This window comes from Mirounga angustirostris, unplaced genomic scaffold (assembly GCF_029215605.1).
Source record: "Mirounga angustirostris isolate CCGP_5_RB_7025 unplaced genomic scaffold, mMirAng1.0.hap1 SCAF_11, whole genome shotgun sequence".
In the NCBI taxonomy this organism is placed as follows: Eukaryota; Metazoa; Chordata; class Mammalia; order Carnivora; family Phocidae; genus Mirounga; species Mirounga angustirostris.
Window position 1 is genome coordinate 106,216,690 of NW_026991719.1, and position 13,229 is coordinate 106,229,918.

General features: G+C 46.2%; 1 protein-coding gene across 6 annotated transcripts in view; it reads left to right on the forward strand.

Moving 5' to 3' along the window:
• The window catches only part of OCRL (OCRL inositol polyphosphate-5-phosphatase), a 53,074-nt gene extending 43,720 nt beyond the window's left edge, over positions 1-9,354 (forward strand). For all 6 annotated transcript variants that reach the window (XM_045882302.3, XM_054509159.2, XM_064574549.1 and 3 more), the window contains 5 exons: positions 2,897-3,013; positions 4,048-4,132; positions 4,761-4,888; positions 6,592-6,703; positions 6,883-9,354. In XM_045882302.3, the coding sequence (XP_045738258.1) occupies positions 2,897-3,013; positions 4,048-4,132; positions 4,761-4,888; positions 6,592-6,703; positions 6,883-7,004 (564 nt within the window). In that variant the 3' untranslated portion in view covers positions 7,005-9,354. The remainder of the gene's footprint in view (positions 1-2,896; positions 3,014-4,047; positions 4,133-4,760; positions 4,889-6,591; positions 6,704-6,882) is intronic.
• The last annotated feature ends 3,875 nt before the right edge of the window (positions 9,355-13,229 follow it).

The following is a 13,229-nucleotide window of genomic DNA, read 5'->3' on the forward strand; positions in this document are numbered from 1 at the left end:
GAAAGCTCATGAGGTGGAGGAGGGTACCACTTAGCTGTCCTCTGTTTCCAGTGATAGTCAAACCAGAAGTGGATTTCTGTTGCATTAAGAATGATTTGGGGTTAGTGGCAATAATGATTAATTACTGAAAGAATACACAGATGTATGGTTAAGAAACGGAGCATAGAGGGGCGCCTGGGTGGCTCAGTCGTTAAGCGTCTGCCTTCGGCTCAGGTCATGATCCTGGGGTCCTGGGATCGAGCCCCGCATTGGGCTCCCTGCTCTGCAGGAGGCTTGCTTCTCCCTTTCCTACTCCCCCTGCTTGTGTTCCCCCTCTCGCTATCTATCTCTGTCAAATAAATAAAAATAAAATCTAAAAAAAAAAAAAAAGAAACAGCATAGAGTCATCGAACTGAACAAGATCAGAAGGGATCATCTGGTCCAGCGCTGTGCCTTCAGACAGGGTAAGGTGTTTTCTGCATTCTAATAGACAAGACAACCAAGGTCCAAGAAGGTTGAAACACTCACTCAAGTCCTACTGCTCCTGACAGCAGGGGTGTGGGGCAGAGGGGACTAGAACCCAGGTCTCCTGAATACCTAGTGAAGGAAGCTAGTGAAGCACTCCTGCAGTGCTGGGCCACCTTCCATGTTCGGGCTGGAGGGTGTCTGGCTCCATACAGGCCTATCAAGTAGAGAAACGTGGGCTTGAAAAACATTCTTAAAGCACTGTCACATACTATCTAATGTGATCTCCCCATTTGGTGGAGTTTAATGCATTTTGATGATGGGGATGATGTACTGTTTTCTGCAGTAGTTATTAGCACTATGGTTTCAAAGTGTGGGCTTCTCAGGCACCAGATGTGTCTTGTTGAAAGAAAACAAAGTGTGCCTGATTTCCCTTTGAAAATTAGAATTCAGGATAATTTGTGGACTTTTGAGAAAGTATTGTTTCTTGTGCATGATCTTTCTCAGACTTTAGAGACACAAGTATGACATTTTGTATTATCACACATGAATTTGAAAATGGATAGTGGATGATGTATATAACCTACTGACATTTTATTAACCTTTTTAAACCACTAAGGATTGAGGCGGTTCTGCTTCCCAGCCCTTCCTTGTTAATAGTAGGCCATGTTGTCTTTTCATCTCAGACAGTGCCTTGTATTGCCTTAATGACTTAGTACAAGAAAAGTGCCAGTTGGATGTCGAGTTTTTTAAAAAGTACATGAATCAATGCTGAATAATTTATATATGGTAAGTTTGGAGGCATCTGCTAAATCTATACACGTGTTGCGTTTGCTTCAGAAAGTGAGCAGAGTGCATTATGGACAGTGCTTTGGTTCAGATACCATGTGGATGCCTGGATTTAATACTTGCAACCGGAAAGAAGTTAGTGGATGAGCCACTGATAAGAAATTCTGGCAGCTACAGGGAACATGAATATCAAATGATAGAATCCCAGGGAAAGAAAGAAAGGAAGCAAAATGAATGTGAAGAAAGTAGATTTTTAAACAGTAACCAACTGTCATACTCTTTTTTTATTCTCTTAGAAAGGTACAGCGGCTTTAAAAGGTCACCAATGCTTTTGAAGAACATAATGTTAATCAGAGCCCTTAGCTCTGCTCTAGTGTACACAGTCTCTGGAAGTAGTGAAACACTTCTTTTCTTTTCCATAAAGCAACATGGCTGGGGGTTGGGGATGGAATTTACAGAATTGCCTAAAGTTGAAAGTACACAATATATAACCCTTAAGCTGGAGGTGGAGAAGGGGGGAAGATGCAAAAAATTGCTCACCATTTTCTCCACTAGGATTTTTCTGAAGGCTGCCTTCATATGACTTTTAATCTGTTTCAAACACCTTTTTGTTTTTTTAAAAGATTTTATTTATTTATTTGACAGAGAGATAGCGAGAGCAGGAACATGAGCAGGGGAGTGGGAGAGGGAGAAGCAGGCTTCCCGCTGAGCAGGGAGCCCGAGCGGGGCTCGATCCCAGGACCCCGGGATCATGACCTGAGCCAAAGGCAGATGCTTAACGACTGAGCCACCCACGCGCCCTCAAACACCTTTTTAATATAATTTCTATTTGACTATATAGACATAAGATAATTGAGTTTATTTCCCCAGCCATTTACAAGTTCAGATTTAGTTGTTGTCACTTTTGGGTTTTTCTTAGATTCTTTCAGGAGAATCTAAGAAAGTAGAAGGCTATGTGAAAGGGGTCACAGCCCTGAGAAATCTCTGCTGAGTTATTAATATAAAGAGTAACTTCTGGACTCAGACCCTGAACTTTTCACAGTATTTCTGGCTCTTGGTATGCTGTATTTGGTTTACTATTTTTGGATCTTCAGAGTTACGAGTTTTAGTGCCTTAAGATTAGACCTTCCATTGAGCCTGAAATATTCACGAATGTAGGTGTAATGTGGAGAATTGTCTTTAATTTCTGAGGACCAGAGAGCCTCATTTAAATCAACAATGAAAACGGTAACATTTGTGGTAAGACCTGAGAGAATATTAAGTTCAAAGTCAACAGAAACCTCTCCGAGGACTGTACAGACTGCTGTGCTGGAACGGCCCCCAGGTCTCGGGCGGCGCGCGCACTCCGCCGCGACCGTACTGCCAAAGTGCTTGTTCTGCGCGTCACCCCTGAGAGGATTTACAACACACGGTGCACCACATGATGAACATAATAAACCCAAATGGAATGCTTAACTGTTAAGCATCTAAAAGAGGAAGAAAATCTTTTAACTGTGGGAATCCGTATCAAGTGCGTTCTGACCAGGGATGTCCCCAGTAAGAAAAAATGACAAATCTTAAGAGATGAAGATCACATTGTACCTACATAAAGCAGAATATGAAGGAGATTAGGTTACACAAATTTTTATTGAGACCTCTTTGAATCTCCATTTTCATCTCTTAGGAGAAATCCCTTCTGCAGATGGTTCCCTTGGATGAAGGTGCCAGTGAGAGACCCCTTCAGGTCCCCAAGGAGATCTGGCTTTTGGTAGATCACTTATTCAAGTACGCCTGTCACCAGGTAAGTGATCGTGGGCCTGCCCTGCAACTTTGGGAGGTGTGTGAATCCGGTAGGAAATGATAATACCTCCTGTCAGTATAGGGCTTGTAACTTTCCCGAGCTACGTTCACCGAGCAGCACTATCAGGTCATCTGGGCAGATGGAAGTGTCCTTATTTACAGATATGAGACTTGAAGCCTGCAACCTAAGTGATTCAGCTAAGACCACAGCATAAGTGTGATGACGGAGCCAGGCCCAAACCGAGCACGCCTGTCTCCTGACTACACACACTTTCCCCTGGACCGCTGTGTACCTCAGTCTGTAATGCCTGCTTTGGGTCTCGTGTAGGCATTGCAGATTTTAAAGTCCAAAGCACACTTCAAGCCCATTTCTTTAATTTGGTTTTCCTTTTTTAATCCTATCTAAAATGCTAGCTACCTCCAACCCAACCCCCCAGAAAGAGAAATTTCTTGGGACTAAATTGGAGGAAAATGTTTTCTTACCTACTGAAGAGTAATAGAACTCAAAGGCAAGGTTTGGTGTGGGCATGCCATTTACCTCTGCCCTAGCCTTCCCTAGTATCAGTATCTGGATGTGGTTCAGCTGTTTGGACTCTGCCTTCTACTTGGCAGGAAGCTAGAAGTGGGGACACCTCGTCACCCACTCTAGCTATCTAGTCCTCTGCCATCTCAGGTATAGGCTAAAACCTTTGAAGATCATGTTCTGTTTTGAAACAAAATTTCACGCGGATTATACAGATGATAAATGGAAAAGATGCCTTTGTCACACCTCTATTCCTAATCACGAGTACACATATTACCCTTCCATTTGCATCCTGCCACTCTCTCTCTCTCTTTTTTAATTTATTTTTTTTATTAACATATAATATATTATTTGTTTCAGGGGTACAGGTTTGTGATTCTTCAGTCTTACACAGTTCACAGCGCTCACAATAGCACATACCCTCCCTGCCACTCTCTTGATTCCTGGGTGGTCTTCAGAACCTTAGGGCTGATTATCTTGCCTTGTTCCATTCATTGTGACCTCTCTGGCAGGAGGACCTGTTCCAAACCCCTGGAATGCAGGAGGAGTTACAGCAGATCATTGATTGTCTGGATACTAGCATTCCCGAGACAATCCGTATCCTTTTTGACAAAGGCCTAGGAAGCTGGATGAAGAATTTTTGACCAAACTCTCCTTCCTGTCCACATTTGAGTTTTGTGTTTCCATCTTTACTTTCTTTGTAACTGTCTTTTATTATAAGGTAATCATTGACTCTGCAGTTGCTTTTCAATCCCTTTCAGGAACTTTTGACTTCTCTCTATCTCAGACTCTTACTGATAGGAATCAAGGGGTAGGTAACAACGACTTTTAATAAACGTGGAACATAGGACCCACAGCACTGGTACTGTTCTGCTTCAGGCTATTGATCACTCCTGCCACCACATGTGTTGTCACTAGGACATGGAAGAGGATGGGAAACATTGGTGACTAGTTTCAGGGACTGATGCAGTGTGAACGTCATTCTGCACACCATATTCCCCTGACTCTCAAGTTGAGCCAAACCTCCCAAGAGTCTTTGATCAATTCTGTAGCAACTCAGCTGCAGCATACCTGGACCAATAAAATATCAAACCCCAGTTAGGATCAGTGTGCCCTGAATAATAGGAAGGAAACTGTCCCTGTGGGAGCTGGAGGAAGAAAGCAAATCAGGTCTCTGTGTGGCCTTTTTCCTGGGGCCCCTTTCCCTTGACTTAAATTAATCCAGCTGGCAGTAATCACTCTGTGGCTGAAGCACTGCTCATTTTCCTGGAAGCCCTGCCAGAGCCCGTCATCTGTTATGAGCTGTATCAGCGATGCCTTGACTCTGCTCAGGATCCCCAGAACTGCCGACAGGTGAGTTTTACTGCTCTGAGGATGTGTCTGGGGCAAGTGCCCCCAGAGAGAAATCAATTTCAGATGTGTAGCTAGCTATGTGGTAGGATGGGTCTGAATTTGTCACTCATGGCAGGACACCAGCATTGAGAGTTGGGACTCGTAAATTTTAGGTTATTTCCTGTTATATTTGCCACACTTTTCTAGTTGGCCTATTGAGTAGGGCAGATACCTCTACTCTGGCATAGGATTGGTGAAGCTGATCATGGAATTCTGGCTGATATTACCAGGAAGGGTCCGTGACACTTGTGAGCCTTTCTCCTTTTTGTCTTCTTGGTGTTTGTTTTTTTTTTTTTTAAAGATTTTATTTATTTATTTGCGAGAGAGCACAAGTCGGGGGTGGGGAGGGACAGAGGGAGAGAGAAAAGCAGACTCCCTGCTGAGTGGGAAGCCTGCCGCAGGGCTCGATCCCAGGACCCCAAGATCATGACCTGAGCCGAAGGTAGACGCTTAACCAACTGAGCTACCCAGGAACCCCCTTGGTGTTTTTTGTTTTTTTTTTAAGATTTTATTTTTAGGGACACCTGGGTGGCTCAGTTGGTTAAGCGTCTGCCTTTGGCTCAGGTCATGATCTCAGGGTCCTGGGATCGAGTCCTGCATCGGGCTCCTTGCTCAGTGGGGAGCCTGCTTCTCCCTCTGCCTGCCACTCTCCCTGCTTGTGCGCTCGATTATTTTTAATTTTTTTTTTAAGATTTTATTTATTTGCGAGAGAGAGAATGAGAGACAGAGAGCATGAGAGGGAGGAGGGTCAGAGGGAGAAGCAGACTCCCTGCTGAGCAGGGAGCCCGATGCGGGACTCGATCCCGGGACTCCGGGATCATGACCTGAGCCGAAGGCAGTCGCTTAACCAACTGAGCCACCCAGGCGCCCCTCGATTATTTTTAAATAATCTCTACACCCAGTGTGGGGCTCGAACCCACAACCCTGAGATCAAGAGTCGCATGCTCCACTCACTGGAGCCAACCAGGTGCACCTTCTTGGTGTTTGTTTTTAATCTTGAAATAATTTTGATGCACAGTGGCTGAGAACACTATTCAGTCAGACTAGTGAGTATTGGGAGGAGCTCCCATCCATGCTAAATGACATTGCATAGAAAACCAGTGAGCTTGGCAGATGCCATGGCTACCTGTCTGAGGAGATGGGAAAAGAGCAGATTAATACTAACCTGCTTGTGAGGTGCGGTATGTGTGTGAATGTGTGATGACCACATCACACATATGAATGTGGCCTGGTCATTGAGTGTACAGGGGCCAAACAGTATGACCTTTTTTTTTTTTAAGATGTTATTTATTTATTTGATAGAGAATGGGAAAGAGAGTGAGAGAAAGCACAAGCAGGGGGAGCAGCAGAGGGAGAGGGAGAAGCAGACTCCCCGCTGAGCAGGGAGCCCATTGCGGGGCTTGATCCCAGGACCCTGAGATCATGACCTGAGCCAAAGGAAGACACTCAACCAACTGAGCCACCCAGGCGCCCCCAGTATAACCATTCTGACTTGGAAGTTTTTATTTGGCAGGGACTCTGGTAGTCATGAGGAAATAAAAGAGAGTTGTGACAGATGAATGAGGTCCTATATGGGTTGGATTATAAACTACTATGACAGCTTTAAGCTCTTCTTACTCCCTTTCACTTGTTCTCACTGCCCACCCCCCTTTTTTTAAAAACAGGTGATTTCCCAGCTTCCAAGATGCCATAGAAATGTTTTCCATTACTTGATGGCATTCCTTCGAGAACTCTTAAAATTCTCTAAATACAACAACGTCAGCGAAAACATGATTGGTAAGAGTACTTCATGAGAACGGCCACATGAGCAGGGGGGCGGGCTGGTTGGGATGGCCTCCATGTCCGGGCACATGGCCTGCTGCCCTCATCCCCTGGCCCCCAGTTTCCCATCCCTGAGGCTTTGCTTAGGTTGTGTCTGACAAAGGGTTTCCCTTTTCCTTTCTCTCACCCTCTAGCCACTCTTTTCACTAGTCTTCTCCTAAGGCCTCCACCCAACCTTATGGCAAGACAGACTCCAAGTGACCGTCAGCGTGCTATCCAGTTCCTTCTGGGGTTTCTTGAGAGCGATGAAGACTAATGAGCCTTTTCTTCTTACTACTCTCTGAGATTCTAGAGGCGGAAGATCTTGGGCACCAAGTATTTCAGAATGATTTGAAAAGTCATGCCACAGGAAGGGACTGTTGCAGAATTTTGAGGCTGTTGGCATGAAAAGGTTGTTTCTAGTGCAAGAGGAAGAGAGTTTCCTAATCCCTCCCTTACCATATCCTACACAGCAAAATACTTTTAGACTTATATTGCCAAGCCAAAGGTACCATATTTTGGTGTTTTTGTGTTCTCTCTTTATGAGGCAAAGAGATCTGTATTTACACTCCTTTACCTGGGGATGTGTTCGTTGCCCTCCTGCCCAGCTATCATGATTGTCCTTAGCACCCTAGGCCTAGATTCTGAGATGTTCCTGTTCTAGGTCTACAAGCACTACGTGCTATAGCTCCGACTTGTCTGTAGTCCTTCGTCTAAAGCACTTTTGCCTGACCCCCTCCCATATCACCCCTTTGCACTCCACTCCACTAGTTCTATTACATCGAAGGAAGTCTGAGTGAAGCTAGCGACTCCTCGGATGTCCCCAGCAGTGAGTTAACCATCTACATGTGGTTGTGACATGCATTTGTGCATTTCTACTACGGTGGCATCTGTATGTCTATAACATTGGCCTTTTCCTGGATCTGCACTGGGTGGAACCATATTCTCTTGTCTCAGACCACATTTACTAGCAGAACTTTAGGCTAGAGATGACATCATTGATGTGAGAGAATCACCATCAGAGTGGAAGCACTTTGAGCATTTCAGAAGTGAGAATATTCATGTTTGACAGGTCCTGCTTTCTACCATCCCTTTCTGTTCTTAATCAAATTTTACATGAGAATTAATCCTGGTTGTCTGGGGGACCCATTCCCCACTTAGAAATCCACCTCCAGAGCAATGCTTGCATTGCAGTCAAAAAGGCAGGCTGGACCTCAAGTGGGCCTCTCTGGTGGTACTGCTCCTCCCCCCAGCAGGGTATTATGGATAACCCTTGGAACCCCCTCTCTGGTCTCCTGAAATACCGGGGGGCAGATGTTGCCCCCTCCCTCATCAGGCTGGCTCTGGAGGGCTTTACGACCAGCTCCCCATGGCTCCTAGTCACCTTATCGAGTGTTACGGAAAAGAGACTATGCAGTGGGCCCAACGAAGCCCCTTTCTCTCCCACCCAAGACAACCCTCTGAGCTTTTCATTTACTCAAGCTCTGTGGGGCAGCATTCTTTTTTTTTTTTTTTTTTTTTTTTTTTTTAATTATTCTGTGTTGGTGGGCAAATCAGCTACCAGCCACTGACTGCAAAACTGCCTGATGCAGTTGGCTTCTTCCTGGATTTCTTTCATTAAAACCACCCTGAGTCAACTCATTCTTGACTGTTAACATTAAATCCAAGGAGCCTAATGTACAGACTCTGTGTCTTGTCTTGGGCATGGACTCCTGACTCTTCTAGCACATTGAAGGAGAGAGCCAGGGGAAACACCACTGCTGAATGGTTCCTCAGTTTCCCCCATCTCTCGTAAGTTGAGTTCTGTGGGGGAAGAAAAGGTATGTATCCTGTGATATTCTGGTTAAACCCTTTCCTGATTTGGAGTTATGGAACTAGGAGTCAAGTTCCTGGTGCCAAATAGCTGCAGATCTGATAGGTCAGAACTTCGTTAATGGAAGATTGTGAGCAGAATGCTTTTGTCATCTGCATTAGGCCAGAAAGTGATCATAGGAGAGGCAGATTATAGAAGCTGGGTCAAGGTCATAAGACAAAGACAGGGAAATGACTGTCCTGGGCACATTGTCTAGTATACTGCCAACCTGGGATCTTTGGATCATCAAGGATATGGTTGGTGGGGAGCGAATGCACCATCCTAGCTCTTTGCTTATGAGGCAAATGCACTAAATTTGTTTACCGCCTCTCCGTTTTTCCAGCTCTGGCCCTGGGATGTATACAGCATTAAGGGTTTGAGACAATCTCTAGGTAGGGAAGACAGAAATGGAGTAGATGTAAGAAATCTGCTCCCCTACTGTGCCTACTCCAGCACGCCAACCTCTAATTCCTAAGTAACTCTAATGCGCTATTTATTTCATAGCTCCTCTGAAGGAAGGAGTTCAGATCCAGCTGGTAGAGAAGAACTCTGCATCTGTATTGTTTTAGGGAAGAAATGGTTCGAACCCACGTGGTGACATTGCATTAGTTTCCCCTTTCACTGTTTTCTGGTTCTTATTCTGTAATTGTTATATTTTCCAGAAATGTCTTGGTCACTAAGCAAAGCTGCTAGTGGGATTCTGTATTTTGTGTCATCTTTTTTATTATAATTTATTGCAGATTTTTTTCTGAATAAATATATGTTGTGTGAAAAATCAGTGTGATCTTGGTAAAGAAAAACTGAGGAGGGAGGCTTATGTCACTGGGTCCCACTTGACTGCAGTCCTCACAGCTATGACGGTACCGACATTTCCTGTCTTACAGGGAAATCTAAGAATTCTCAGTATATTTGCCCTTGGGTGCGAGAAGAAGCCACGTATTTTCAGAGACTAAGAAGGAAGTCACAGCACTTCCAGAGGCCAGCCCAGGATCTTATCTTAACCCTGGGGATTCAGGGAACAAAATAACACTGTTAGGGAAAAAGATGTTGATTCTTTATGCATGTAAATGTCACACCAGGTCAGATCCTTGATCATCCCACCCCCACAAACGCCAACATACACATTTTGGGAGGATGCAGTGTCCTTGCCAACATAGCCTCAGCAGTTTAGACATGTCCCTACACCTGTTTTCACAGGATTCATTTGGCAACTTTTGAAAACCAGTTTTGAACCTTTGTTACCTCTTGGGGGGACAAAGTCCATAGATTTAGTACTTTGGGGGGCTCTAATCTGAACTTTGAGAGGAAACCCCTAATTTGAGCATGGTGCCTTTTATTCCCCTGCCGATCTCCATGTGGGTTCCGTTCCCTTTGAGACCAAAGAGGCCTCAGCTGGAGCTTTCTTGGCAACCAGGGCCGTCTTCCAGTTCAGTCTGACTATGAGCTTGACCCTGATGAATGTGCTGATTCAGTGTTGTCATCAACAGTTTTTTTAGCCCCACCCGCAGCCTTGGCAGGGGAAGGTGTTTCCTTTTGAGAGCAGTGTCCCCCCAGCGGGCGGAGACGACTGACACCCAGCAGTTTTTACACAGCAGCAGGCAATGTGGGCCGAGCAGCCTCAGTGACTCCCTTCCCAGAGGTGACAAACTGCACCCCTGGCTACTGTTACAGAGAACCGCTAGGGTCTTTCGGACCACAGGGCAAGTGGATGACCTGGCTCGTGGTGTAGCCTAATAGTTTACAGCTACACACTGCCCAAGTGGGAGCGCCAAGTGTGAGGGAGAGAGCCTTAGGGATCCAACCCCATCTCATGGTTCCGACGGGCTGAGTCAGGCTCAGAAGGGATAAGGAGGGACTCAAGGTCACTTAGGTTAGTGACACAGCATGCCACAGTGGGGAAAAAGAGTTTAAACTTTGGTGTTAGACCTAGTTCTTTCTTCCAACTTTTTATTACAAAACCTTTCAAACGTACAGAAAAGTCAGAAGGATACAGTGAACACCCTATACCCTTAACTCACCACCTGTTAACATTTTGCCACCCTTCATCTCAGAGAGGTCTGTCTGGTCTTCGCTCTGGACTCTGCCACTTCCTCCTTGTGTATGACCCTGGACTGGCTAGCCTGTAGTTTCCTGGCCTAGAAAATGGAACGGGCATAGCACTTATTTTGATGACTTAACTACATCTTCTCACTTCCCTCTTAAATTAAAACTCCTTAGTGACTTCCCAGTGCATTTAGAAGAAACTCCAAACTTCCCATGGCCTACCAGGCCCTGCATTATTAAATGAGAAAGAAACAACGTGGCAGGCACGGTACCTGGCACGCAGTGGGTGCTGCATAGATGTTAGCCTATGCCCTGCGCCCCTTAGCTCTCCCCTGTATTTCACTGATTCTCTCACACTGCCAAAGGCTTTCTGGCTTTCATTTGATGTTAACCTTGTCAACTAGATACAGTCAGACCTCACACTCAGCCTACTCCACTGCCTTCCTCCCCCCTGCCCACCACAGACACACCACAGTGCCCCCCCCCTTTTTTTTTTAAGATTTTATTTACTCATTCGAGACACAGAGATACAGAGAGAGAGAGAGCATGAGCAGGAGGAGAGGCAGAGGGAGAGGGAGAAGCAGGCTCCCCGCCGAGCCAGGAGCCGGACGTGGGGCTCGATCCCAGGACCCTGGGATCATGACCCAAGCCGAAGGCAGACGCTTAACCATCTGAGTCACCCAGGCGTCCCCCACAGTGCCCCCTTCTATACTTGTGTATTTCAGCCTTCTGCTGCACATGTTTGGGGAGTAGGGGTGAGGTGTAAATTAAAGGATGAATAATGAGCTACCATCACCAGCATGTGACACCTGGCTGTTGTTGAGCCTCAGGAACCACACCTGCCATTCTGCCCATCCCCCCAGGCGCCTCCTTTTGCTCTTTCCTGCCCTGCCCTGGGTGCCTGGTTCTTGGCCCTTCTTTCTCTCTCTGCTTTGTAGATAAATCCCCCCTCTAGTTTCCACCTTTGCTGCTCCTACCTGAATTGGTTCTTACCCAGCCAATGCTACTTACCTTCTCCCTTGTCTGTCCTGTGGAAGCTGCTCCCATACCCCAGACCTCCAGGTGAAGAGGGGCTTGCCTTTTCTTCGATCACACTTTGAAGCCGTGGTTTTGTGCCGCTCAATTCCCCTTCTTCAATCTAGATGAGTGCTTCTCAACCCTGGCTACTCACTAGAGTCATCTAGGGCATGTTTCTCAAAGTGTGGGCCCCAAATGAGTATCACCTGGAAACTGGTCTAAATCAGTGGTTCTTTTTTTTTTTTTTTAAGATTTTATTTATTTATTTGACACAGAGAGAGAGACAGCTAGAGAGGGAACATAAGCAGGGGGAGTGGGAGAGGGAGAAGCAGGCTTCCTGCTGAGCAGGGAGCCCGACGCGGGGCTTGATCCCAGGACTCTGGGATCATGACCTGAGCCGAAGGCAGACCCTTAACAACCTGAGCCACCCAGGTGCCCCTAAATCAGTGGTTCTTAACCCTGGCCACAGAACCCAGGGTCTTAAAAAATACCAGTGCCTACATCCCACCTTAGAATGTTTGAATGCTCACCAGTAATGCTCCCCTGCCCCCACCACTGCACTCTGACACTATCCTTTCACTCCTCCCAATTAGCTAAACTCTTTCCCACCTCAGGGCCTTTGCACATGCCACTTTGCTCTATCCAGAAACCACCTCTCTTGTGCACTTTAGAATAGCTCAGCTGCCATCTTTGCCAAGCCTAACAAAGTCACCACCACCCCCAGCACCTCCATTCCATTCATTTTCTGTGCTTCCATTCCAGGGCTTCCTGGCATAGCCTGGTAGCTGGCTGACTGCTCCTAGGACTGCATATATCATTCATTCCTCAGTCCTCCTCTTCCTGTCTTGCTGACCCTTCATAGACTTGCGCCTCAGGGACTGAGAGGCAGGAAATTGCTGTGGTTCTTTGCATAGGCTCCCAACAGCCGGATTGCCTGGATTCAAATCCCAGCTCTACCACTTTTAGATGTCCAACCTTAGGCAAAAGTAGATTGACCTCTCTAGGCCTCATTTACCACATTTTGTTTGTTTGTTTGTTTATTCATTTGAACGAGCGAGTGAGCAGGGGGAGGGGATAGAGGGAGAGCGAGAATCCCAAGGAGACTCTGTGCTGAGCATGGAGCCCAGCACGGGGCTTGATCTCAAAAGCCTGAGATCACGACCTGAGCTGAAATCAAGAGTCAGACGCTCAACCAACTGAGCCACCCAGGCGCCCCAGTTACCCCATCTTAAAATGGAAGTAATAATAGTATCTTTCCTCATAGGATAATCATGAGATGGTATCAGCTAGTACATTTCAAGGGCCGGGAACTGTGCCCACTGCATAAGTACTAAATAAATGGCAGCTAGTATAATGACTCCAAAACCTTCCACTGGCCTCAAGGCCCAGACCTCTTCCTCAGCCCTTCCCCTCTCAGCAGGTGGCCACACCCTTTACTTTGTGAAAATGTCAAAGTGGTTAGCTGAAGCAGCCCTCAAAGCCTTGCTCTGCAAATCAAAATGTCACAGCTTTACCTCACCCCTCCCCCTTCCCACCTGTGTCAGAAATAAGTGGTCTTCCTTCTTGCCTAGGCTAACTCTTCCAACTGTG